At 41.8% G+C, this 27,497-nt stretch overlaps 1 protein-coding gene across 7 annotated transcripts in view; it reads left to right on the top strand.

Moving 5' to 3' along the window:
- Positions 1–27,497, top strand: part of TSNARE1 (t-SNARE domain containing 1) — a 462,920-nt gene that overhangs the window by 196,648 nt on the left and 238,775 nt on the right. For 6 of the 7 annotated variants that reach the window (XM_066990788.1, XM_066990790.1, XM_066990789.1 and 3 more), the window contains 3 exons: positions 8,455–8,545; positions 12,057–12,131; positions 13,701–13,757. In XM_066990788.1, the coding sequence (XP_066846889.1) occupies positions 8,455–8,545; positions 12,057–12,131; positions 13,701–13,757 (223 nt within the window). The remainder of the gene's footprint in view (positions 1–8,454; positions 8,546–12,056; positions 12,132–13,700; positions 13,758–27,497) is intronic. The other variant, XM_066990792.1, reaches the window with a different exon arrangement.

Below are 27,497 nucleotides of genomic sequence, written 5' to 3'. Positions count from 1 at the left end.
GGAGGAGAGAGAAAACAGGACCAAGTCGTGCAGCTGGGCAGGGGCTATAGGGTCCGGTTTGGGAACAGAAGTGTGTTTGAGCACATAAAGTCACTACATTAAGATTGTGGGGTTTTTGTGGACAGAAAGGTCTTTGTGTTTATGTGCTGTGTGATACATGAGAGGTCCAGAGGTTGCTTTTTCTGTTTAGGAAGATAAGATCTTGCTGCACATGGGTTCTGCAGATGCATGAAGTAGACTTTTTTGGGATGGCCAGATATGCTGAAATCCCAAATGCCTAATCCCAAAATCTTCATGCCCCATCTTAATGGGGTTTCCAGGTGGAAAAGAAAAAATGTCACAAGAAATCCAGTTTGCAGGATCCTTATACACCTGTCTTGGAAGCCAAAAGCTCTGCCACTATCTCTGCTGTTTCCCCTGCCTCTGCCCACTGATGGTGCTGAAGCAAATTAAATGAATTTGCTAAATTCTCAGTTTCTCTGTATGACATTTTTCCATTAGTGGATTTTGCATTTATCTTCAACATCTGCTGTAAATACCAGTCCACATGCATTGTCCAGACAGCTTAACAAACTGATATTTAGGGTGAAACATTTATTAACGTCAATAGGAGGGTTCATGAAGGGTTTCTTCAGTGTCTAAAATGTGCACTTCTAACAAACCTGACAACCCATTGCTTTCAGTACTGCTGTTTTTTTTTGAAAGCGTCTTCACATTGCCTGCCAAGGAGATCGGCACGTATTACACCTTCCTCTGAGCTGGGCTGTGAGCTTCATGGGTACTTTTCCTTCGTTTGTTTGTTATCTGGGACGGGGTGGTCCATATAACTTCACTGGATACGTTTCCTTTGCCAATATGCTTCCTTCTGAAATACGGAGCACTCAATTCCTGCTATGGTTAAACACGAAGCATTTGCTTTTGTGCACTGGTGCAGTGTTTCGTGGAGCTTTGCATGTTTAATCTTAAAGCTGAGCTTCTCAGAGATGATAAACCATCTTTTTCTTTTTTTTTTTTTTTTCACTTTAGACTACAAAAGAATTACTTGGTCATTGTCTTTCTATTTAGATTTTTTTGCTAGTTAAAGGATGGACATTTTTCACAGGTTTGTAGGACAACCTGTTTGCTACACATTGGCAATTCAGTGGTACAATCACTGCTAATGCCTTTTCTTTCTCACTTAAATCCTGACCGAGGGATTGGGTTTAGGCATGTTGCTTAATTTAAGTATACACATAGGAGTGCCTTAATACCTCTAGCTGGAAATACACAAAAAATAGCAGCAAGCTGAAAGGTGTTTGTTTGCCTTACATTTCTTGCTCACTTCACAAAATAGCAAAACACCTCGCGGTCGTTTAAGTAAAATGGTTTCATTTTTCAATTAAAATTGCCTGGTTTTAAGCAAAGTTGGCTTTTCTTAAATGAAACATGACTTTTCTTGTGTGAAAATGCCTCTGTCCCAGAAATCTGTACAATTTATTCCCTTGTTCCATCTATTTCCTCTGGATCTTCTTGCCACCGAAAAAAAAATTGGCAAGAAAACACAGGAAACAGCAAAAACATCTCTTGAAAAACAGAATAAAGCCTCAAAAGATCTGCATCTCTTCAACAAAACTTTTCATACTCAAAAGTGCAAAGCACCAGCTCTTTTATTAATGATGGTTTCAGCGTAGTTTCTCAAGGAGAGCGAAGGCAATCGATCACTCATTCACATCAGTAAAGTGCCCTTCATCTTTACTTTTCACAGCGCCGTACCGAGTATTAAACCCACGTTAAATGCTAAAGCTAAGAGAGCAAGTGTGGGAAGGATAATAGGCTAAATTAATCTGCAGGGCAATTTATCTACAGGCCATTTGTCCCTGTCTTTCCTACATACATGTCTGCGTGTAGGACACATTCTTCCACGCTCGTCCACCCCAAATCACTCGTCGAGCCTATCCAAATTGCTTCATCAGTTGGGATTCACAGAAAGAAACTGATAAAGGCATTGGTGTGTAAGGAAGGGACTGGTTTGGGGTTCACCGAAGCACCAGAAAGGGTCAGAGGGTTTTTGGGGCGAGCAGAGGTGGCAGTTCCCTGCCCTCATGTGCACATCCCTCCATGTGCCATGGAAGGATTTACGAGAAATTCCAAAACAGGGGGACCCAGGCTTCTTCTGTTTCTGGTGCTCTTCCCAAATGCAGAAGCTAATGCCTACAGGAGTATGTAATATGAGAAAACGTATCGAAGAAGATCCAACAGTTGGCTTCTTTATCTGCACGAAGTCTGTGGGATTTTGGTATATTGCTTCTTGCCTTTTGCATCTGTGGCTTTCAGCTCTGAAAAACAAACAAACAAACAAAAGCAAAAATAAAAAACTTAAAACTGGAAGTTTGCATAAATTGGAGTCCAAGTCCTTAATGTTCCCCAAAAGAACTGGGGGTTAGAAAATTAAGACAACAACAATTTTTCTGAAAATTTCAGGGAAGGGGTACAGTTTCTAACCCTCTTGCACAGTATATAGAATGTTTTTTCTGTGTTTGTGGACTGTGTGCGGGACGCAGAAAGCACGTTGTTCTCCCCGTGTGTCTCTGCAAGTTGTCGGGCTCCATTAACTCCTGCTGCAGAGTCCAAAACGAAGCAAGCCTGAGCCTTAGATGGGTGTAGTGCTCCTGAAAAACCTGGAAAGACAGCTTTCATCCAAACTTCGAGTAAATTACTGGAAGAAAGACATGGTAACAACCGTATGGAGATTGCATGTTGCTTTCTGGCGTTGTTACAGCCACCTCCGTGCCTCTGAGAGCTGCTGGTGAAAAGCAAGCACGGGTGAAGCTATCAGAATACTCATGGTCTGATGATATTTATCATAGGGTGATAAAAGGATTATTGGGTCGATACCAGGAACACCGGTGACTAGTAAGAGCTCACAGAGGGCAGATGAGGTCCGAAGGCTGGGCAGGGAGGGACCTGCCTGCTTTTTGCAGAAACACGATGCAGGACAAGGGACTGCTTCAGTGCAACACGCATTGCAAGAATGGTTAAAAAGAAGTCATCTGTTTATTAGCACCTACAGGGAAAAAATGGCTATTGTGATCAGTAGGCACCAGGGTTCATCAGAATGAAATTGTGGCAAATGAAATTAATTTCTGTCTCTGATAAACTAAAGAGGCTTACTGGCTAATGAGAGGGAGGTGTAACATAGCACCGTTCCAGCAAGGCGTTTACAAAGGATCCAAGGGGCTATTTTATTAGGAAATAAAGTGAAACTCGGAAAATTAAAAGTGAACTGGGGAATGGTGTGGGTGAGAGAAGGAGAAGTCACTTGAGAGGTGACTACTGGCAGCGACGCCGCTAAGCTGCTTCCCGTGGGGTCCTGCTTTGAGTGCTCCCTGAGCTGTCAGTAATGACCCGACAGATGGAGTCTGAGGCGATGCTGATCTAATCTGTAGGTGGTGCGGGGTTAAGAGGGGGTCTTATATACTGTACTGGACATAATTTAGTTGAAAAACGCAAACCTGCATTCCTGGCAGCAGGTCAGTGAATAAGCTGCTTGCAAAGAGTGGTCAAATTCTGTAGGGGAGCAGCATCGACTAGGGCAAGCATTCTCCTCATTTTAGCAACAGTTGCTTCTTCATTTTTAATTATTTGTTTTTAAGAGTCAATAAAAATACAAATAAATAAATAAATAAATAAATAAATAAAAAGAATACTGCCTGATAGGTATTAAAAAGACCATGGAAAATTTAACTGGGGTTTGCAGCGTTGTTAATCGCCCTGGTTGCATTTCTGTGCTGAAATTTATGAGGACTTCTCCCTGACTTCAAGTCAGATGTTTTAATCCAGAACCTGTGCATATTGTAGCTGCCACCCTACAGCCATGTTCGTCTCCAGAGGTGACGTAGCACCAGAGCCAGGTGAAATACCTGCCCTGCTCTTCCCACACAACCGCAGACCATCCCCTGTGCTCCATGAAGAAAAATAGCACCACGTCTCCTAATACTTTCAAGTAAATTGGAAATCCATGATGCTTTTATTATAGGACATTGTGTGGCTTGAAACTTGGAAGTAGCACTACATTTTTCTCCTGAGTTTTACCCGGCTGGATGATTTACACCCATGCAAAAGGGTTTGCTGACGGAACAGAATTAGAACTCTTATTTTGCTCTATTGTAAATGGTTCCTCAGCGTGCAGAATCAGCTCCTAAAGAAAAAAGGGGGAAAAGAAAAGAGTTCGGCTGTCACTGTGAAGCCAGAACAAATAGATTTATCCGGTCTCCCTTTGGTGACTTTAACAATACAGTAAAGATAATTTAACAGCTGCTCCTCCCAGCTCATCTTTCTGCTTTGTTTACATCTGCAATAAATACTCAGAGGTGAGAGATGCCCCCTGCTTTCATCCCTTCCTGCTTGCAGCAGCAGAGCCAGCAGCCCTGGGGGACGAGGCACGGGCTTGTCCGTGGCCGTGAGCTATAGCAGTCTAATGCAGCACAATTTTCCATCCTATTGGTGTTTGCTGACACAACTGTTGGACACATCAGCCTGGAAATATCCGTAGCTCTGCTGTAGGACCAGCCCAGCTGCACGGGAGACACCCAAAAGTAGGAGGTTACTGCTGTAGGGTGGGCTTCTCTGCAGCACCTCTGCACAGACGATGAAGGACCTCCATTGGCTTTGGGGATGGAGTTTTCTAAAGCCAAACGCCTTGGTTAGGTGGATAAAGGAGAATCAGAGCCTTTAGGGACTGAAAGTACTCCTTGCTACTCCATGGCTGTCCCTGTGGCCAATGCATAAAGTCCTATATGTGTGCACTTAGAGTTTGCTGAGTCCTATTTTCAGCCCCTGCAGTCCTTCACAAAATCCAGCTGTACGACAGGCAAGAGGCTGGCTAAAGTTTTACAATGCGAATAATTTCCTTGTGCGTGCTTGATGCACCCTTACATATTTATGTCTCTGACAAATATGGAATATATTTAAATGCAGATACTCAACCTATTTCTGCTTGAGCCACAGATTGTGCTGCTCAGCGCCCTGCTCCGTGTACTGTAATTTTTACTTTCTTTGTACAAGAAAACTGCAGGGAGTGGTAAGCATTACAGCTGCTGTGTAAGAGGTAAGTGAAGGGTTTAAGGAATGCTCTGCTACCCAGCTTAGTTGTGCCCAAGCCTACTTGACCACCCAGCTCTTTAAACGCCTGCTCCATTTCTGTGTAGTTGAACTGTGCCAAAGGAGATACCAAATCGAATGAGGTTTAAACTAGTATTGTAAATGTTTCCTTGATCTGTACCTGAAAATCTTATTATTGGTCTTATATCAGGGATAGACGAAAGTAAAATAAGCCATTCCTTCTATTCTAAGTGGAAATGCCTTTCACCTGCTGCAAACAGAAAACAAAGCTCTTTGGGATTGTTGTGAGTGGCAGCAGGCACGGTGAGGCAAAGCGAAGTCTTTCCTCTGTCGGTCTTCGTGGTTGCATTTGGGGTCTGATTATTTCGCATTGACCTGGTCATTCAGCCTCTACGAACGGCACAAGCAGTAGTGAGGCTCCCTCGTTCTGTCCCTGCAGAGAGCAGAAGCAGCCGTCACCACATCTGCATCTTCGCTAGGCTCATTTTAAAACGGGATGAATAAATTAGAGGTACGATCCCTCAGCGAGCAAGCTGTAAGCAGTTGCATGCCCCTGGGGTTTATGGATTCAGTGGACCATAGTTCCCTAGCAGAGAAAACAGCAGCCATAGGAAACTCTGAGGCAGCAGCGTGCTCTCTCTTGTATTATTTAGCGCATTGTCTTTGCAATCTCTGTGCGTACAGAAACGCACAGCAAGAGGTGTTATTCTTCCTAAGAGATGCCCTTTTTGTTTTTACTCTTAGAGTGCTAATTTTCACAGTACCACGGTAGCCAGATAAGTCTTTTACAACGTTTATGTTATAGGCACTCTGTATCTCCATAGACTATTTAACTTGCTGTTGTGTGGAGGACTTTTTCAGAAGCACATTGAATTCGTCAGAGACACCCCTTTAATTAACTTGCACACTTCCATGGGGAGAGGAATATAAAGAAAGCTAATAATAATAATAATAACAATAATAATAATGACGTATCTTGTTACCATTACATATTAAAATAAAATGCTGCAGGGGGCAAGTTTCAAGGCCCCTATTTTTTAATGAAGATCTTAATAGCATTTAATGTAAATTAAATATAATCGTTGTCTGATTCCTGAGCATTTCTCTGAGGCTAAAGAATAAGAATTTAATTGTGCTGGCAATATAGTGGGTAATGCTAAAATCAAGCACTAACTTGTTAGTTAAATGCACTTTGAATTAAGAGGTGGAAAGCAGAACTTTAAGTTTTTGTACTCCTTCTCCCAGTTTTTTTGTGGTAGCTCAGTGCAAAGTTTGTGTGAGGTGTGGATTTATTACACAAGGTATCTGACATCAAATTTGTATTAGAATACAAATGTAGGAGACTTTCTTTAACTTTGGAAATTGGGCAGGACAGATGCATAAGCCTAACAAAACTTTTTACTTTGGGGATGGGAAATTGCTGGCGTGTAGATCCCTGACTTGTCCTGTAGGCAGATAATTTAATTGGGTCAGCATGGCAACTCCAGTGTTGTGAAAGGCTCAGTCTTGAGATGGCTCCTCAAGGAATTCATGCCCTTCGTGGCAAGATTTACTTGATTAAAACACTGGGGCTGAGGCTAAGTGTGTAGTCCTCAAAGCAGATGATGTGACAGGATTCAATTCCCAGCTCCCTCTCTTGTAACAGTGTGGAATACCTGCCTGTGGTGGATATGACCTCTTCTATCTCAAATTAAAAGTGATGCGATTAGTCAGCTGGTGTTGTGGGTCCTGGGATCATAAATAAATGAAATGCATTTTGATGAATGGATCCAGAAATGTTATCTTAATTTAACTAATGAGAGCTCAGAGTAACTACTTATCTGATCCAATCTTCTCTTCATATTAGAGTATTTTTCTTTCCTGTATGGTATCTGTGACTTCTCTGCACTTGCTCTTACATCTGAATTACTGTTCTGCAGCTAAGAGATGTCATCTTCATGGTATGCTAAGCTTTAATTTGTCTACCTGTTAAGTACCGTGTATAAACTTTTATCCTAGACAGGATTTATTCCAAGGATTTCGTCCTAGACAGGATTTTTTATCCAAAACATGATCCACCTGTTTCGTCTGCACAGGGAACATGATTTAGTGGGTGAGAACTTTCCTAGGGGGATGAATATTGCAGTTCTGGGTGTCTATGTCCGTCTGCTCTGACCATGTGGAATTGACAGTGGAGTGCTTGCTGAGAGGGTTCAATGTGTTTGTAGCTAAAGGTGTGTTTGGAAAAGTCTGTGTTCGGGTGCTGTAAGATGCATCTTACAAGATGCACTTTCTGCAGAAAGCAAACCTTGAAAGAGTTGGCCTCCATCAGTGCTGACACAGCAGTAAAGAAGGAGCTGAAGGGCTGGGACTGGCCCTGGGTCTTCAGGACAGAGGGGCCCTAATGAGTTGTCTTATCAGTTTTTTAATCAAGGAACTCCATTCACTCTACATCCCGCCCACTCTGAAAAAAGAGTAGCTGACAAATGAGTTTTTCAGTACAACTGTGACTTAAATGTGTCCTCTAAGGGAGAAAAACAGATTGTTTTCTCTCGGTGTTTTTTTGAGCCTTTCCTGAGTTTTTTGATTGAAATATAATTGAAAGCCACCCCTTTCTCAATAAAAAGATCTGAAGTTCTCTCTGGAGAAGTGTAGAGGCTGAAAATACCCTGATGGCCTTATGATGCTTGGGAACCAGGGGACTGAGGTAATAAATGCCTTTGGGCAGCGTTTAGGTCTCTTCCCCCAACTTTGTGTGGTCCTGACCAGAGACACCAGCAACCAGTCCTTAAAGAAATGATGGTTCTGGGAGTTGGGGTGCAAAGGAGGGGGAGAGCTATGGCTGGAGGGGGGGCTGGTTTGGCTTCCTGCCTGCCTCTTTCAGTGCTGGCAATATCTTCTTTGGAGATAGCATGTCGTTAGCAGGGAGGTGAGGATGGTGAGGAAATCCGCCCTCCTCAACATCTGCCTCCTAAGCAACCCAGCTTTTTCTGGACAAGCCATCAGACAGCTCCCCAAACACATCTCTGTCTCCTATACAACCCTACTTTTGACAATTTCAGTCGCAATACCGACTGCCTGTGATGACCTGGCTACCTGCCCGCCCTCCATTTTCACCTTATCTTCCCCCACTGACTTTGCAGGCCTATTGTCTGTGTGCTGATCGCAATAGGGACGCTTGGGGTATTTCCTTTCTAGGATTTCCTACGGCCTCCTCATTGCTGCTCGAGGCCCTGGACTTGCACAGTCTCGCCGTGGCTCCGTGTGATGTGTGGTGTGTTGTCTCGACCACTCTGCAGCTTGATGAAGTTCTGTAAGTGTCTCATTATGCAATTAATTTCAATTGCAATTCCCATCGTCTCTCCTCCTCTGCAGGCACGCAACCCAGCAAGAGACTAATAAAACCATCACGACTAGCACCAAAGCCATCAAGCAGCTGTCTGAGGTTGTCAGAGGCTCATCCAGGGTATGTGTCATTCAAGATGCTGTTGGGAGAGGGTGCTGGGCCTTGTGGAGGGAGGAATAATGAAAAAAGAAGTGGGTAGCGGGTGCTTTAAAGCTGTTAACTCCATGTCTTATTGTAAGTTCCTTTCCTGTTACACAGTAAGCATAGCTTATGTTTCTAAATCGCCAGTAGAAAAACAGCTGCAGAAAGCAGTTTTCCCCAAACCTGGGTCATTTGGAACTGGAAAGCAATGATCAGTAACAAAAGCTAGCTTGTATCTTTCTCAGGGGCTCCCACAGCTTGGGTGAAAGTACTCCAGAAGTTGTCCAGCTCTACATGGGTGTGTAATGGGGTATACTCAGTAGTGCAGTGGGTGCACTGGGTGCCGATGGGTTTAGAAATGTGTTCAAGTGTCCAGAAAGAGCAGAGCAGTGCATTTGTCTATGACATTCATTCAGTGCTGTATCCTAGCAGGCAGGCAGCGGTTGGGACAGATAATAACTGGCTATACGGCCAGATCAGAGCTGAATTTTGAATTACAATTTACCCCACATCAGTTCCATCTGTTGTGTGGACAGACTGGTCTTCTGCCATCAGGAGGTTCAACTCATATGGACATCATTGTCAAAGGAGTATGAGTGCCTCCCATTCCCTGGTCCCCAGTGCAAGGGCTGGACAGACAGATGATGTCTGACCTTTCAGTAAAGGCCTTTAGACCCCAAAATGTTCCTGCTGGCTTTGGGCTGTGGTATGCATCTTGGGGAAGAGCAGCAGCTCACCGTATGGCATCCCTGGGGAGCAAACTCTAGCTGGTGTGAGAGTTGAGAAGTTTCACCCACATAGCAGGTGATTCAGCAGCTGAAAAAAAGGACAATTCTTTTCTCCTTGACTATGGACATCAGTTTTCTATCATGTTCTAGCTTCTAACATCTGTGTATTTTCTGGGTCAGAAATTTACCTGAATTGGGGTCAACCCTCACTCACTTCTGCCATTCTCCAAAATCCTGTACTACAACACTGTTCTCACCATCCTCACACCTGGAGGAAACTCTGCTCTTAAAATAGAGCAGAGCTTTGTCCAGGTGCTTTTTACAGACCAGACTGAAGCCACAGAATCACAGAATCACAGAATCGTCTAGGTTGGAAGAGACCTCCAAGATCACCGAGTCCAACCTCTGACCTAACACTAACAAGTCCTCCACTAAACCATATCACTAAGGGCTACATCTAAACGTCTTTTAAAGACCTCCAGGGATGGCGACTCAACCACCTCCCTGGGCAGCCCATTCCAATGCCTAACAACCCTTTCAGTAAAGAAGTTCTTCCTAATATCCAACCTAAACCTCCCCTGGCGCAACTTTAGCCCATTCCCCCTCGTCCTGTCACCAGGCACGTGGGAGAACAGACCAACCCCCACCTCGCTACAGCCTCCTTTAAGGTACCTATAGAGAGCGATAAGGTCGCCCCTGAGACTTGCAAGCAGGAGTCTGAGAAAAGGATTTAAGAGTCAAATCACCCCAGGCTACCTTTATAACTGGTAGAAGACGATGTGCAATTCATCCCACCTAAAAAACGAATGGATAGTGGCATCCTCCAGAGGACAGGGAGTGAAGCACGAAATGATTGTTCTCCATTTATAAGTATCAACCTTAATATTTGGAGGTTGTTAACACATTGCTTTGGTTCATGCTGGACTGCAAGGCCTATTTTTTTTCCTTTCTCTTACACACTCTGAGAATAATTACATTTTCTTGATGAAACAAAAATTGTCTTTTTGGAGGTATGGAGATCTGGGCTGTTCCGTGCTGATCTCTGTCTTCCATTTTCTGACATAAATTGGGACCAAAAGGGAATGAGCCAAGGGCACGTTAAAACCAATTATAGTGTCACACGAAAACGTCATTATTAACCTTTGAAGCCAATGTTGTGTCCACTGAAAACTGTCAGCAGAACAGCTTTTACTGTCATGTGGAGCAAAATTGCTAAGTTAAAGGGGGAATATTTAGGAGCTGAAGGAAACTGACACATAAACAATTATGGTAATAAGAGGAATAAACTCACCACTCTCTACTGGCATCACATAATAACTTTTTCTGCTCCCTGGTCAATTCATTTAACAGATTTTTTTCCTTAAACTCTTATTTTCTAACCGTGTGCAGTTTAAATAATTAAACCTACAAATTTTTATATAAAGTCTGTAGTCCTTCTCCCTTATATAGAATTAATGATTCTGGTGGGTATCGACTGCTGGGTCGGCAAGTCCCTCTTGGGGATCTGGGTAGCATTTCGAACTTTCTTCCCATAAAATTTCTCTCAGCGTGAAAAGCCTTCCATTAATTTGGAGCTTTATAGTCATTCCTTCCAATCCATTATTCTATGTATTGCTTTGAATGCACACACATGGAAAACCAGAAAAAAAAAGAAAAAAAAAAAACACGTTTATTTGCTTATTTTCCAGCCATAGTGCAGAGCCAGCAAGGTACATGGTGGGAGTTTCTCCGACTTCCCTTGAAGCTGCAGGTGCTGGTGGCGTCAGGACTGCCCAACTGGGCAACCTGGTAGTATTTCAGGAGCAAAGATACTGATATAAGTGGATCAGTGTGATACAAGGCAGGAGACTGATGTGAAATAGCACATGGTTATTTTAGGGCTTCGTTTTAAACTAATCTCAAAGGGCTTAAATAGAGAGGATCTGGATTCCAGGTTTCTGTAGGATGAGTGCTAGACCATTAGATCAGCTCTCCAGGGTGGCAATCTTGTCTTATTTTGTGTATGTAACAAAGTTTATAGACCTTTATTGGTAGAATGGGAGTAATGATATTTGCCCTGTTCTAAAAAAGGTTTTAAATCTTTGGATGATGAACTGTACAACTAAGATATCCTTCTCTACAAAAATACTACCATTAAAAATTAAAGATGTTTATCGTATCCTTCATGAAATATGCTTTTGCATTCTTAAGCAGTTGTCTGAAAGGGCTGGAAGTACTGTAAAGTGAACATTTTGGAGTAGTAGCTTTAGCATATATTGGGTTTTGTTTGCTTAGTCTGAGGCTGGGTTTTAGTAAGTAGAAGCAGCATACAGTGCTACAGCCATTTTCTTCTCATTATGGCATTAAGGTCTTTATTTGCTTGTGCTTCATGAGTCTTCAAGAACAGTTATGGAATTGAGACTCCTTCCACGTAGGCAGGCAGGAGAGAAAAAATACCCCCCAGTATTTTGCTGGCACAGAAGGTATCCAGCTCAGATCACAGACTATGCTGTAGTGCTAACACAAGTGTTACACTGGATATCCAAGGTGGCATTTTTGGAACTGATGGAAAGAACAAAGCACTGTACCATCCTGGCATCCCCAGTAAAACTGGATTTTTTTTTTTTAAATTCCACCTTTCGGTTTTGTCCACCTTGTTTATTTGGTGTCTCCCACCAGGACTATTCCCAATAGTTAGAGTCAACTCCGGTGGCTTGAGTTAAGTCAACGACTTGATTTATCCCTGCAGACCTGCTAACCAGTCCTTTCTTCTCCCAATACAGCAGGAGCGACTTCAGCTGGACAGGCTGAAGAACCAGCTGTCTGATGCCATCCAGAGATATGGAGCTGTGCAGAAGGTGAGGGGCTCTCGTTTCCCCCTTCAGCGTGTGAATTTGGGATCGTGCTAAGTGGGAGCAAGCGTGGCTCCCAGGGGTGTGCAACATCTGCATAGTGCTCATCTCCATAGCTGCTCACGTGTAATTCCCTCCCTCTTTTATTTTATCAGCCCAGTAGTGTATCGTTATATTGAAATATGCACATGCATGTGACTGCTGAACAGTTCTGCAGCAATAGCAAAGAAAAACAAAAAAAAAACCCTGTCCCTTTGTAGGCTGTGTATCTAGTGGACGATCAGTGGTACCCCTGGCTTAGCCATGACATTTTTTTGGCATTTCTCCACTCAATAGGAGAGCAAGAAGTAGTTGCACAGCGTCCCTTTCCCCTTCTCTGGTTGCAGATAATGTATGGGCAACGCTGATATTTATGCGAAATGTTAACCCACTGTGTGGCTGTGTTGTGCTATGTGTCATTGCCAGAAGGTTTCCAAATGCATCTTGTGGGTTGGACCTGTCACGGAGATCAAGCTGTTTAATTAAACAAACAAAACCTGAACTCCAGCTCTTCCGTTTGCATCTTGCTCTCCCGCTTTACCCTGGGAGACTCCACTGATGTGCACATTTGCTTTGCTTTTAAACACTGTAGTAACAGCCTAAATTTACCACCCTCAAACCACTTCTCTCTCCCACACTGCTACCTGCACATAACAAATCCGAACATTAAATCAAGTTCTGTGCAAATACAACCTGCACAAACTCTCACTGCTTTCTTATACTGCTACAGTGAGTTTGACCCATGCCTGCAACATCCAGGTAGAATATACTGGCATTATACTGGTGTAAAGAAATTTGGTTGATAACATAAGCTTAATAATTTATCTCTATTAGAACCACTCTGATTGATTCCCCAATATTTGCTGGCTATGATTAAAAAAAATAATAGTTTAAAAACATATAAAATTGCACTTCAACAGCATGTGTATTATATAATATCATTGCATTATCTCTAGGACCATTAACTCTTTTTCTGCCCTATTCAGAAATTTAAGTATGGGGACTTTAAATTAAATGACTTTATCCCATTAAATGAGAATTTGGAAGGATCCAGGTAAAGGACCCCGCCCCCGTATGCACACACCTTTTTCATACTTTTTTTACTGTTCATGAGTACAATCCATCTGAACTGTACGTGTGGCTTTTCAAAAAAAAAACTGTCATCAATTCAGAAGTGCCAAAATTAGCCACCGCATTTTGTGAATGCCCGGTTGCGTCAGGAAACCAATCTGAGTGGTAAATTGCTACTTATCCACGTCCTAGCTGTCATTTCTTAAATATACGTTTCGGTTTTGATAACCTTGTCATTCTGGAAGCTTTGAAGACTTTTAATTCCTGCAAGACCAAACTTTTTTCATGCAGTTACACTCCCTTTCTTTTTCTAAATAGCAAGAGTTTTGTCTTTGTCTTGTTCTTTAAAAAGCAGAAGAAATAGCTTCATATGATTTCTTCCCTAAATATTTGGATTCTGTTTTCTCAACCATTTTCCTTTAAATTTTTTTTAATGTATTTTAATTTTATTTTTCTTTTTTACAGAAAATAGCAGAGAAATCCAAAGCTTTGCTTCCTACTGGGCAGAGAAGTAGCAAACAGGTAAGTTCGTGTGTGTCTTTTGGAACTGTTTTTCTGGTCTTTCTGGGGGTTTTGTCTACTCCGAAATTCAACAAAGAACAGTCCTGTACTGAATTCCCTGGGAGTTGGGCTCCTAGGCTAAGTGAAATCACACTCCAAGTGCAATTTTGTCAAAGGAGGTGAGACGGGCTTTTATCAAAGCTCTGTCCTCAGTTTTAAGAGAAATTATGAATTTTGTGTTCTTCATCTACATTAAACTATGGCTAACAGTTATAAATGTATGTGAATACAACTTTTTTTTCCCCACTTTCTACCTATATTAGGAAGTTTGTCAATAAACAAATACTAGTTTTTGTCAGAGTATTTATAATTCTATGCATATATTTAGATTCACACATGCATTCATGTGTGTGTATTTATATATGATGAAATATGTGTCTGTGCAAGTATGTAACAAGGGTGTAAAAGTGTGTATGTGTATATATGCATATATATACACACATACCTATAGAAGTGCATGTATATAAATTTAAGTGTGAGTGTGTTTAAGACATTTCCACAAATTTGCATTTTTTTTTTTTTTAAGGGGTGGTTAGCAGATTTTCTGCTTTTTTAATGACTCTTTATTCCCTACCTTGTTGTACTACATGGTTTTCCACATCCTCTTTAAAGTGTATGTAAGAAATAGTTGTAACACTAACGCTTCTTGGTAAGGGAGGGTGGTGATGTCATTGAAGACCCTACCATTAGGGTAAGTCAATGGACCAGAGCTTTAATATTAGATAGATTTTAAGCAGTTATGATTCAGCATCAGACCTTGTTCTTATTTGCTTGGGCTTAGGTGTCAGTGCCAATGAACCTAAGGCCTTCGAGTGCCAAAGTGCTCATGTATTCCTTTACCCTTGCCGAGCATTCCCAATGGCACCGCTGGATTGATTGTGCACAAATGTTGATTTTTCAGCTATGCATTTATAGAAATGTTATACGTTTTTTTGTCCGCCAAATGGTGATCGGTATTGGACACGAGAATTTTCTGTGGTCACAAATGGCATATTCTTGAATGGTGGTCAAATCCCATGAATGTCAAACAGTCATTGGTTTTGATGGCTGAGCTTGGGGTAAAAGGGGTTTATTTTACGCAACATAGCTGTGATTTTTTTTTTTCATGCCATGTATATCAAATTGCTTCTCGTGCTTTTAACCAACTTTGTTAGAGTACAGCCTGTCAGTGGAGTGGATTGCAGAGGTGGGAACAGCTCTGGTCTCACCAGGACCACCACATGGTTGCATGGCCATGCCTATGGCACACGGCGTGGGACTCTGCCAACCATTCACCAGTGCTAACAGGATGAAGAGGACTAATTACTGCATAGCTGTTGTCCATCCCTGCACCTGGCGTAAACCTAGATGCAATCAACTTTTTTTTTGTAAATTGAAAGTGTTTGAGGACTTCAAAAAAAGCCTTGTCTGGGAGTGAGCAGAATTTTAAAAGAGGAAGAAAACAAAAGGCTGGGTGAAAATCCTTGAGGCAGGTGATGGTGGGGTTGGAAGCAAAGGGAGGCTGGAGGAAGAGCAGGACAAACCCTGCTACATTAAAATGGGTAGAAATCGTACCCATTTGGAGTCTGTATAAGTAACAACTTGGTGTCAGTCAGGCAGCATCAGCAGAAAACATGTTAAAATGGTTCAGCAAAAGTGTGTTGTAATATCTCCTTGGTGAGATGCTTCTGACTCAGAAGTAGGCTCACGCACTTGTTTGCCTGTGCCTGGCATGGATGCTTACAAGGTGTTGCTTTCATGTGTATCATGCCTCAAAGCACATCCATTTTCATGCAGTGACACTTGCTCAGGCTGGGGACACGTAAGGTTTCATGCAAACTGCTTGAAAAGGGTGATGGTTAATTCACATCCATTTCATCTGGTCCCTATATATTTGCAGCTTTACGCGTGTCTTCTTTTGTTGCTCCTTCAAATACGAGAGAAATTGGATGTAGGAAACCTGCTGAAGGGAATGCAGTGTGGTGACTATATTACTTATTATTATTTGTCAGCTGCAGATTGGTCAGAACATACAAAATTATAGTTCCCACAGCAACTGTAACCTGACCAACATGCGCATATATTATCGCATTAAAGTTACCACTCTATATAGTAATACAAAATACTACGTATGTTCAGGGGACCTGATTTATGGGTCTTGTGAGACTGCATGGTCAACTTCTTCACTCTGGTGCTGATCCAGTCTTAATTCAAATTCTGCTTGCCTGCAGGGCTTTGTTTTTATTTTATGTTTTATTTTATTGCAGCAAATTATAAGAGGTTTGAAGAATGCTAGTTTTTCCATATGGATGTCCATATAATTCCTCTCTTCCATTGATGGGTGGGAGAGGTAAGGTGTTTGGTAGCACGAACTTTAATAAGAGAGTAATTAATTCCCTAGACCAAGTAATAGGTACAGTAAGTAACAATTGGAAAGTGAAGCTTCAGAATTATTCTCTTGCCCATTGTGGTTTGCTGTAAGAAATGTTTAATTGTGTTTATTTATTTATAAAAGCAAAAGAAAGGCATTGATCCAAAATTCCTTGAAGCCTGAAGTTATATAAATTCTTAATCAAATATATGTTTGTATGAATGTAGTTGTGTGTAGACAAATCAATTTAGCTCTATAGCTGTGTTATGTATTGAAAGACACGAACTTTTACAATGCTAAATGATTGCTGTTGAAAGTGAGTTGTGGCAAATAATTGCAAAAATCCCTTTCACTTGAATCCATTAAACCAATTTTAAATATTCACCCAGTGGCCAAAATGAGACCTCGGAAGTCTCATTAAGAGAGTGCACGGGGGAATCCCGGAAAGCAGCAGTTCTGTTTCTCTTTTCATGTGTGAGAAATGCTGTTGCAGAGACGGTGAGGTATGTGGTGGTACACCACTCTAGGGATGGTTGCCTCCAGTTCCTCCCTATGTATGGGGCAGATGTCCCTTGGATGCCACCTACTGCCCCTTGGAGTGACCTTGGTGCAAAACATCCATTCCTCCTTCCAGAGCCCACTGGGGTAAAAAGGTATTTTGTGTGTCCCCCAGCCCAGGATAGCATGGTCAGAGGTAGGAGAGGTTGGGCGGCTAGACAGACCTTTTCCTTTTGGCATGAGTCCATCCCACAGGGCAGCAGCTGGGTATAATAAAATATGATAATGTTCTGTGTAAGCACAGAATAGATCATCCATAATATTAAAGTAATAAATGATAGCCTGCAGAAAATCCACAAGATAGCCAATAATCTCTCTGAGCACAGGCAGTGAAAAGAATCTTTCTTTTTAATTATTTTTAATTATTTTTCATCTCACATCATCTCCTTCCCGTTGAAAGAAGAATATGTTATTGTGCCCATGGTTGAACAAGTTCAAGTGATATTTAACCCAACAGCAGACTACACTGAAAAACTTTGGGCTGCTAAGGATCTGTCCCTGGCAGTACCTAGCAGGGATAGCACACTTTGTGCATCGTTGTTGCATCTGTGACATGTTTTTAGACCATCTCCATCTCTCCTGGATCCTCAGTGACCACACGGGGCCATTTACCTTCTCTGTTCTTGAAGGGGAAGGTTGAATTTCTCACCATTTGAACTTCTTAGCCAATTTCCCCAAAGGACTGGGAGAGGGGAAGGAAAGCTGAGGAATGAGTTTTAAATTGAAACCACGTCAAAAATCTGAACAGACTTTTTTTTTTTTTTTTTTTTTTTCTTAAGAGGAAACTTTCCTGGCAATTTTTAGAAATCAAAATTACAGTAATTCTCATAGTGTAATGGCACCCCTCTTCATTTCCTGTCGCTCATGGGAAGAGGGAAGGATAATTACTGCTCTGGGATATGGCAGTTGCCAAAAGAGATGCCTTTGTCTCTTATTCCATAAGCCCACTTGACCCTTTTCACAAAGGTTAGTAAATTATGTTTCTTAGAAGCAGAAAAAAGTGGGTAATAAACCTCTATTTGCATTACTAGCTTCTTTCTCCCAACTGCATCAATTTATTCATGCTTTAAATGGACTTCCTTATCACAGGAAGCATCCTTTCTCTCTTTCTTCCTGTGTTTATGAAGTTGTTCTTTTCATGTGGTTAGAGAGAAATTCTCATTTTGGGGCAGCAAGATCCAATCCTTGCCTTAATGGGAGAATAATTTCTTGGCAATAATATCTGCATAAACTGCATATATGTATGTGTGTGTGTGTAATGACTGCAGTGACTTGGGCTTCTGTTTTTGCAGGGCCCTTATCATGGTAGATGCTAAGCTCAGCTATTGGATTGTGCCACCCTGAGGATCTCGCAGGCTAAGCAAATGCCAGCAGGCTATTTTGAATGATAATTAACAATGACTTTTTAATGCGATAGGTGCTCTTTGTGCTGGAAGTCCAAAGCCCAGTCTGAAACTGGCTTCCACTTCTGGAGAGGTTGCGGCGTGTATTTTTCTGAAATGCAAATTGGAATTTTACACAATCAAAATAAGGCTTTTGCCCCGACAAATGGAGCTTTTTATTTACTCATTTTTTTTTTATTGACTCCAACATCTTATCTTAGCACTCATCCCAGATCCTAATGTTCCAGTCTGGCTCGTATATCTTAGGTAATCAAGCCTTAGCTTTGGCGATTATGTATCTTCCATGTGTGGTGGTAATTGCTATGCCTTTTCAAGGTCATTTTGAATGCAGCTACTTCTGTAAAAGGTGTTATTTCAATAACATCAACTTTGTTTTAGATGAGTGTACATCCATGAGGAGCCATATTCTAATCAACCCACTCCTGTTCTTAGGGCTGTCAATAAGGAGCAGTTAAATCACTTGGCTATTTTTTCTTGACTTTATTTATGCGTGGGCATTTTTTTAAGGCAATCATTAAAGCATTTTTCCTAAACAATATATCATATATATATCTTTCTCTGATAGAGGAATTTAATAAGTGGGCTGAAAGGTATTCAAATCTTTTTTTTTTTTATTTTTTTTTTCACATGGCCCCTATGTTCCCAATGGAGATGCCAGTGGGCTTCATCGAGACAGAACTTGACTAACTGCTAAACTCCCTCTCTGACACATCAGGGACGCAGCATCTTGCAACTGTGGGAGTTAAAATGAGGAATCCTCCCTCCATGCTTACGATGAAGCCCTTGGAAAAGTGCCCATGTTCCTCGTGCTGCCTGCAGATGTGCACGTGTTTGGTGGGGCAGCGGGCTTCAGTGCTGCATGTAAAAATGAACAAGAAAAGCTCCAAATCCCACTAAAAGGAGGGCATTTCCAAACAAACAAAGGAAAACCTAGTCTTCCAATAACCCATAGCCCTTTATTTTGTGGGTGGAGAAAAATAAGAAAAGACCAAATCCATCCCAAGCTGCCATTTCCGAAATCTCCCCAACAACCTCAGCACTGTGGATTTTCCCTAGCAATCAGCTGTCAAGCTCCTTTCGTGGCATAAGCCTGCGTTGCTTGCCAGCTTCTGCTGATTTAGCTAAAAACTGCAGCTGCCTATATGTGCACCTGACCAAAAAGTTTTGTACTCATTAACTGAGTTTTCCATTTTTTTTTTTTGTTGTTGTTGTTCTCCTTTTTCCTTTTTTTTTTTTTAATTTTATTTTAATTTAAGTGAGAAAGAACAGAGGTTTTTATGTTGGCAGAGGATGAAGGCAGAGGGTTTCTTTTATTTCTTTTCTCCTCCGCATCTCAACTGATACCCATGTTATTATAATTCCTCCTCATAGACACAGCACTGCAAATGCTTAAATACTTTTCCTTCCCATTGCTTGTGCCAGCTGCCTGGGAAGTTGCAGTGCTCCTTTCTCCTCCCAGATGCTAAATTTAAAGGATATTGCAAATACCAATCTCTCCTTTTATGCAAAGTCAGCTCATTTGTGGACGGGGCTGCTGTGCCCAGAAAGATGGGAAAAGCCATCCTCACCTGTGGCAAGCGAGGATCGGCTTTGGCAGCCCTGCCAGATCCATCTGACAGCCCTGTAAGAGGAAAGCAAATACAGGCCACAAGCTCAGAGCTGATGCACATAGGCTGGGTCTGTAGGACACCTGGCCCACAATGCTAATAGTGTAATATTAAAAAATTCATCCACGTATCAGTCTGCCAGCTTGAATTTTGTTCACTCTGGTTCGGTGGCTTTTTTCCCCTTATATATTCCCTTTTCAAAAAAAAAAATTAGTTCTCCTTTGCAGAAGCCTGATGATGCAGTAAGCAAGTGGAAGTAGTTCCTTGCTGGTGTGATGTGGATGCTTGTACGACTTCGTGCATGCCCTCCACTTCAACCCCACCTTGCAGAAGTTGCATTGCAGCAGTCCAAATTGGCTTTTGCCCCGGCAAAGATCACACAGTAACTGGAGAAACAAATGTGAAACCTTACTGAGTGTGTCACCTTGCTCCAAAGTGAACGCAGTGTTATTTAATACATTTAAAACCCCCTGTGGAGATGGATTATTGAAAGGAAGGAAATCAAGGAAATCGTATTCTTCTAAACCCACTCTGATGGCTGCATTTATCACATGATTAAATGTGAAAGGCAGTGGTATTTTCCCATGACAAAATATATTTGAAAATAGGTTAACCCTTGGCTCACCAGGGTGAAAAGTAAAACTTGGTGACCTTTCTAGGCTCCATTTGATTGATTTTCGGGGTCTAAATAACCAATGCTGTTTCCACAATATGATTCAGAGTTATTTAACGCCCTTGGCTCCTATGTAGAGGGTACTGCTGTTACCACCATTATAACATATATCATCTGTGAAATGCTGTGTGAGGCCCCAGCTGGGGCACCTACCAGCCCCCAAAACCACCTGGCATGGTAAGACAGCCTTGCTATCTCAGATTTTTACGACTAGACTAGATTTTTAGGAATATCACCAATATTCTTGATTTAATTCAAACACAAAACGAGTCTTCTACTTAGGATTCTTTGTTCTGCTACTTAGCTCCAGTGCTCGGTTGAAAACTATAACCCAGGTTTGCATTATTTTGCCAAATTAAGCTCTCACTGATGTTTGGATTTATTGTGGAGTTTCATCTTCGCTTCTCATTCCCCCAGGATGCTCAAACACCTTTGGAATTCGATCATAAAGCTAGGCACATATCAGAGAGGGGATTTATATATAGTTGCTTTATAAAGTACACCGGGATCTTTGAGATAAGGGATGTGCTGCAGATGGTGTTTCAAACGGTTATTTTTAAGCTGATAGCAATAGCCCGGGTGATAAATAAAATAAATGTGCGTGCAGATGAGCACAGGCGGTGGTTCTCCCTTATAACTCTCCCTCCAATTTGAGAAGGCTCCTGGGCAGCAGATAATTCCCTTAAGTTACGGAGACTTCTCCAGCTGTGTCTGACTGTCCCGGCTCTGAGCTGAGATGGTTCCCAGCACGTGCTGAAAACTCCCAGGACACGCTGACGCATGCATAGATGGGACTGAAAAGACTAAGCCCTGAGTGTTGCTCAGTACTGGTACCGTCAGGAGCAAATCGGTGTCGTGTGGCTGGCACCTCCTCAGCATCGCCCCTGCGATTCCTCCTGCTTGTGGATGAATCCCATTGGGGGAGCGATGCAGCCGAGCCAGCGCAGGGCGTTCTCCTCCTGGGGATGTTCAAAGAGGCAATTCCTTGTTGCAACAGCGAGCTGCCAAGAGTGCCTCTTCCTTTGCCCCCTGTGGTAAAACACAGCAAAACTTTGCAACATCCCGTTCATTAATTCCACCTTAATTAAAGCTGTGTCACTATGCAGTGTGCTGGGATGAGCATTAAGCAGGTATTTATGCTGTTTATTATTATTATTAATTTATTTGTTTATTTATTTTCACGTGATGGGTTGGAGCCTTGAAAAGATTGAGTTGGGCCCCATGATTCTTTTGACTCCCTTCCAGCTTGGGATATTCTATAATTCTGTGGTAACAGGCAGTTGGATCGTGGTCAGTGCAGACACTGAGCAAAGCAGAGCCATCCTCCTGCTCCAGCTTGTGCAATTTCCCAAAGCAGAGCTCATGCCAAGGGTAAGAGGTGCAATGTGTTCCTCAACTCCCTCTTGTATGTATAGGGTTTATTCCTTTGCATGGAGAAACTGTTTTGAAATAGGACAAAAAGGCTTATTTCCATGAACTTGGCTTTCCATGGGGAAAAACTGAAGATCTTGCTTGCAATCTATGCAACACATCATCAGTTACAGTTTGCATCCGGCATTTCATTTGTTTAAAATGAAGAGCTCCAGTATTGTCTTCCACCTTCACTCAGACTCTTAAGCTCCTGAATGTCTGTGACCTTGTACACTTCCACATCCCCTTTACATGTTTTCTGTATGGAAATACTTTTTCCTGAAGAGGTTAATAGTGGCATGACGGGAAACACAAACGATTGCTCAAGAAAAAATAAAATGAAAAATAAAACACCAACAAACAAACAAAAAACAAAACCAACAAAAAAATTGAGAAAAAAAAAAAAGTAATCAAAGCACCTGCTTGCAAGCACAACTGATTTCTGGTGGGTGAGGAAGGTGTTAAGGTGTTTTGGTGTTTTCTCACTTTCTGTGCCCAGCAGTTTGTAATTCGTGAGGTGATTTGAGGAAAGAGTGTGGGAATTTGGCTTTGTGTGCAGCATGACATACTGACCTCTTCTGGAAGCCCAGGACTGGGAAGTTTGATGTCCACAGGGTGTGAGCTGCCTTGACAACCCCAATATTCAAGCACGATTAAAAGCATCAGTGGTGAACTGGGCACAGAAAAAAAAAGCCTTTTCCAGGAGTTGCTGGGGATGGGGCGAGGGAAGCTGCAGATGCTGCACATTCCGGAGTGCCATCTGCTGGCACAGGATTCCCTGAATCAGATCCGGGAGCCTTGTTTTAGCGTGCTCGGATGAGAGCGGCAGCGGAGAAGGCTTGACAAACCATCGACGTTTGTCGTTGCTTAGCATTGAGATGGGATCAAATCTGCATGGAGGTGGGGTGCATTAGGGGCCGTGAGCGTCTGCTGAAGTGATGGGAGAGGGGGAGGCACGGTGACGTGTCAGTAGGTGCAGCACGGAGTTGTGCTAATCTGTGAATTTAACAGGCTCCAAATGATTTAAATTAACAATAAACCTCAGCTCAGCTGTGTGAGTACGCGGTGATGGGGATATCAAGGGGTTTTCACGGTGGTGTCTATGTTCTGGATGCCTGCCTGGTTGGAGCTGTCAAACAAGCACGGGCTGGGAGAAAGAAAAGGCTGGAGAAGGGGTTTAGTGGACAAGCAAAGGGAAGGATGCTGCACTGTTCAAGAGGAAGGAGAGAACTCTTTCTTTTTTCTTTAAAATGTTGAGTTTGGGATAGACTTTTTTTTTTCCTGTTGCTTTTATATGCTTTGTTCCTCATATAGTAATCTTACAAATTTTTATCTGCCCCACGTGGGATTTCATTTGTGTTCACATGCTACACTAATCCTGCTTCTTTTGAAATGCTTTATTTATTCTTTTTTGTTGTTGTTCTAGATGATATCCGTCACTATAAAACCTTTTTCTTCTCCTAGTATTGCTTCCAAAACTGCAGGCATTGTCCCCCCCCCCCCCCCCCCCCCGAGACCTAAATTCACACAAAATCCCTTTAATCACTCTTTAGCCATCTTGACTATCTCCTTCTGCAATCTTAAATCTCACAGCTCACCAATGGTGCTTCTTCCCCTGCCCACAGCTGTAAAAGTCTGGAAATCATTATAAAATATAAGGTAGTCATCCAAAGAAAAGAGCAAGTTCAAAGAAGCACAGTAAAGGAGTTTGTGTTTTTCTTTGTTTTGGTTGTTGTTGTTGTTACCTTTTTTTTTTTTTGAAATGTTCTATTAGGCTTCTTTCATTATGAACAAATGATAATATTTAATTGATGTGAAACAGGGGGAGATGAGCTGGGAAATTCTCCAATGCTGTTTTTTTAGTAAATATTCCTGCAGGTCTCAACCACTTTGCAAGTTAAGATATTTCAGCTCTACTGGGGAAAGAACCCATCCCCGTTTTACAGAAAAGGCAGAGGTAAGATGGAGAGTGTAGGTCATAGAGCAGATTATATTGAGCCTGGGGGATGTGACTTTGTCATTGCAGTGAACTCAATGTATTTGTTCCCAGAGTATCCTATGCCATGGGTTATCTGTCTTGTTTTGTTGTGTTTTTTTTTTATTATTTTTTTTTATTTGGGGGACTCATTTCCATGGGAAATGGAACTTGGTGGGTCTGGAGGTGCGTACTTTTGACGTGTAAGGAGTCCGCAGAGTATGTGTTTCATGGGTTTGTTTAACCACTCTTTAGCACTGGAGTACTAGGTGTGGGATTGGAAGTGGACACGCAGAGGTAAGTCAAGTACTTCTGGATACCCCTCATTGACTTTGAATGCTTTTCTCTGTCAAAGTAGAAGAACTGGGCCATGGTGTTTTCATGGTGTGGGGATTTGAGGAACATCCCCTTTTCCTCTCAGTAGGGTTGTGCTGCCATGGACCCTGCTTACAGAGTAGGAAAGATGAAAGGTGGAATTAAACTCTTTCAGTGAGGTCCATCTCATCTGACTTCTTCGTAAAGGTCATGTAATCATAGTAGGCATTGCCAGGAAGGGATTCTGCAAAAGGAGGGATATGCTGCATTGCTCTCTTCATTCCACTGAATTTCTACTGAAGAATCAATGAATGAGTGAGGTATTCCATATTTATCCAACATCATTACGTTTAGCGGCTCTGAATTTTCCTTTTGATATCCTCCATTAATTCCCAGCATCTCAGCAGGGAACAAGTCAATCTCCTTGTTCTCTGGCACAAATATCTGGTGAGAAGGTTACTGATAAGCTGTAAATTAGCTTCCATATGTTCTGAATGCAAAGATATACATGGAGTTCTTTACATACCATGCCAAGTGGCTCCTCTTGGCAGGTCGCTCCTCCGAATATGACAAAGAGGACTTTGGCTTCATTGCAGAACAAGCGATGCGAGAGGACCGCTTGTCTGCAAAACCTTTTACATCAGGAAAATTCCTTGTGCCGTGATTCACTCATGCCATATGTGGAGGAATTAAATTCTGGGTGAGATGCATGAAGGAAACCCCACAGGAGAAGAAATGATTTGGCAGCTGATCTGTAGAGCTCTTTCAGCCACCTCTAAAGAAAATGCTGTGATGCCAGTATCAGTTTCATTACACATCTGGGCTTGACTCATCTGCTACAGTAAAAGAAGAAAGAAACCCAAAGAAATAATTAAAGTTCATTATTGCATAGATATGAAATAGCATTATTAAGTATCTACCTCACACTTATTTATAACCCTTCTTCCTGACAGAGCCTGACATGTTTCGCAAACACCGCTGAATGATTATATATTCTTTGCCCAAAATCTGAGGATGTTGCTCTGCATTTTATTCATCACTTGTTCAGTCAAAATTTATGTTCCTGCACAATCCATGCATTTTCCGAGATCTCTTTGTGTAGGTACATTACTCATGAGACCTGCGAGGCATATTTAGAGCAAGTTGGGGTGGAAGGACTTGAATTTCTTTTTGAGAATGCTGACACTTTCTGAGGAGTGCTGGACTGGGCACTGCTGCTGTGTGGTAGGGTGAGACTGGGGGAGAATACCACCATTGTCACTCCAATCCAATAGACACATCTTCGTTAGCAGGATATGGTTATCAGCGGCAATGCTTGTCAAGGACAACAGAATCATCATGTTTCCTCTTTGAAAAAATCCTGGGATGACGGACGGTGCCTAATGCTCAGAGCAGTGTAACACTTCAGCAAAACTCAGGCAAATGTAGTTCCCTGAAAAATTAACCCACATGTCAACGTTCTTCACAGTCTGACTTAGGACATATTTCAAGGACTTAGAGATAAATCAGCATCAGGCTGGTCTCATCCCTTTCCATTTTCCAAATTTGACACAAGAATAATTTTTTTTGAAAGGCATGAATTGGCTAAGTGCCTTTGGTGTATTAGCACAACTATTTGAGCTAAGCAACACCACAGGTAAAAGCATGGATGGTGGAAGGAAATGCAAGGACTCCAGCAGAAAAATATTGTAAACCTGTCAGACACTTAAAAACATTGAGCTAGATTCATGCACCTCTACTGATGGGAAGTGTCACCACCCTCCATAGGCAGTTTCAGTGGTCTATAGAGTACTTTTCATGGAGAAAGTCATTGTGCAACCTAACAATTATGTTAAAAATACATGGTGATATTATGGACTTAGTGTCCACGACTGGGCATGGAAAATAAATGTCCAGCATTAAATCTGTCAATAATTTCCTCACTTGTTCTAATCACAGATCAGCAGACAACTTAGGATTTACCTTTAAAGAGTGTTTTTCCAATGATTTTTTTTTTCACCATTTTTTTTCTATTACCACTTTTGCCACTTTCTCTATTGCCACTTACTGTGGCAAAAAAGTTTCCTTTCCAGAAGGCAGGAGGGATGCTTTCAGCTAGTTCTCTGTTTTCAGCTCTTTCTCTGTTAGTCTCTCCTCCTCCCCCATCTCTTACTCATGCCTTTCCCCTCCGTAGAAATTTTGGCGAAGAATTGATAGCAAAGAGCGTTGAAGCCAATTCCTTGCCATGTGTTCCCCCATTTATAGCATGTGATACGATCAGTTACATTTCTGCCCATAGCCATACTATTAATGTTTAAATTGCGCTTATTGACATAATGAAACCTACTGTGAGACTAACAATATAAATATGCTCAAGGAACAGCTAGGAAAACAAGATAAGAGTATCTCAGCACCCAGGGAACATTCACAGGGTGGAAAGTAATAGTGAACATTATTTATTTTGCTCATCAACAATTTTTCAATGAAAGCAGATTTAAAAAGTGTGGCAGTTCTCAGCATATTAAGTGTGCAGCTCTGAAACAAATTGGGATTAGCTTGTGTAGTGACTCCTTCCTGTGTGGTAGCAAACTACTTCTGACTGAAGCTTTAGTTTATCAAGTTCCTCTCCTCGACTGAGCCAATGGAGGCTAAAAGCATGTTCTGTGTACATTGCTGTCTTTTCTATTTTGAAATATGAAGAAAGCCAACAGTCCTTGACTGTGGATGATTTTTTAAGTCTTAGTACAAACTCACTGAGTACTTTTTCCTCTTCTCCTTCATTTCAGATACCAGTATGAGTCCATATTGGTTAACAACATGTTAACCAAATATAAAAATGAAGTCCCTTCTTCAAGGCTCTTACCATCTAATTAAGGAGCTGCACACGACATTGTGGGCCTGATTAAATAAAACCTATAATGAAGGGATATGAAATGGGGTTGAGCAGGGACTGGGAGTGCAAATGGCAAAACACAGTTCTTTTTCTATTGATTGTTCTCTTGCCTGGTTTCTACACGTCTTTTAGGAGAACAGGGTAGAATTTTTGTAGAGAATAGTAACCTTCATAACTCAAAAATGTAATTGTGTGCAATGATAAAAAGCAGCCTGCTAACACAAAACAATCAGGTTTAGTCCAGGTGTTTAAAAGAAATAATTAGATATGATGAAAGCAAATAAAGGTGGTAAACAATTTTCAAGGAGTTATCAAGAGAACAAAAAAAAGTCAGAAAAGACTCATTGAGATCCATGAGAATTTTGCCATAAGCTTCACTAGGATCAAAATTTAGCCTTCAGCCACTTGATCCTAGGAATTTTAAGTCTGTTTTCTTGCTGATACTCTTTTTCTTGGTCAGAGCCTCAGCTTGTAACATGAAAGTTCAGCTTGGATCTTGGGAGAGAGGAAGGTGGAATTTGTGAGGAAGGCAACTTTA

Source organism: Anser cygnoides, chromosome 2 (assembly GCF_040182565.1).
Source record: "Anser cygnoides isolate HZ-2024a breed goose chromosome 2, Taihu_goose_T2T_genome, whole genome shotgun sequence".
Taxonomy (NCBI): Eukaryota; Metazoa; Chordata; class Aves; order Anseriformes; family Anatidae; genus Anser; species Anser cygnoides.
The sequence above is the reverse complement of the archived record's forward strand: the minus strand, read 5'-3'. Positions and strand labels throughout refer to the sequence as shown.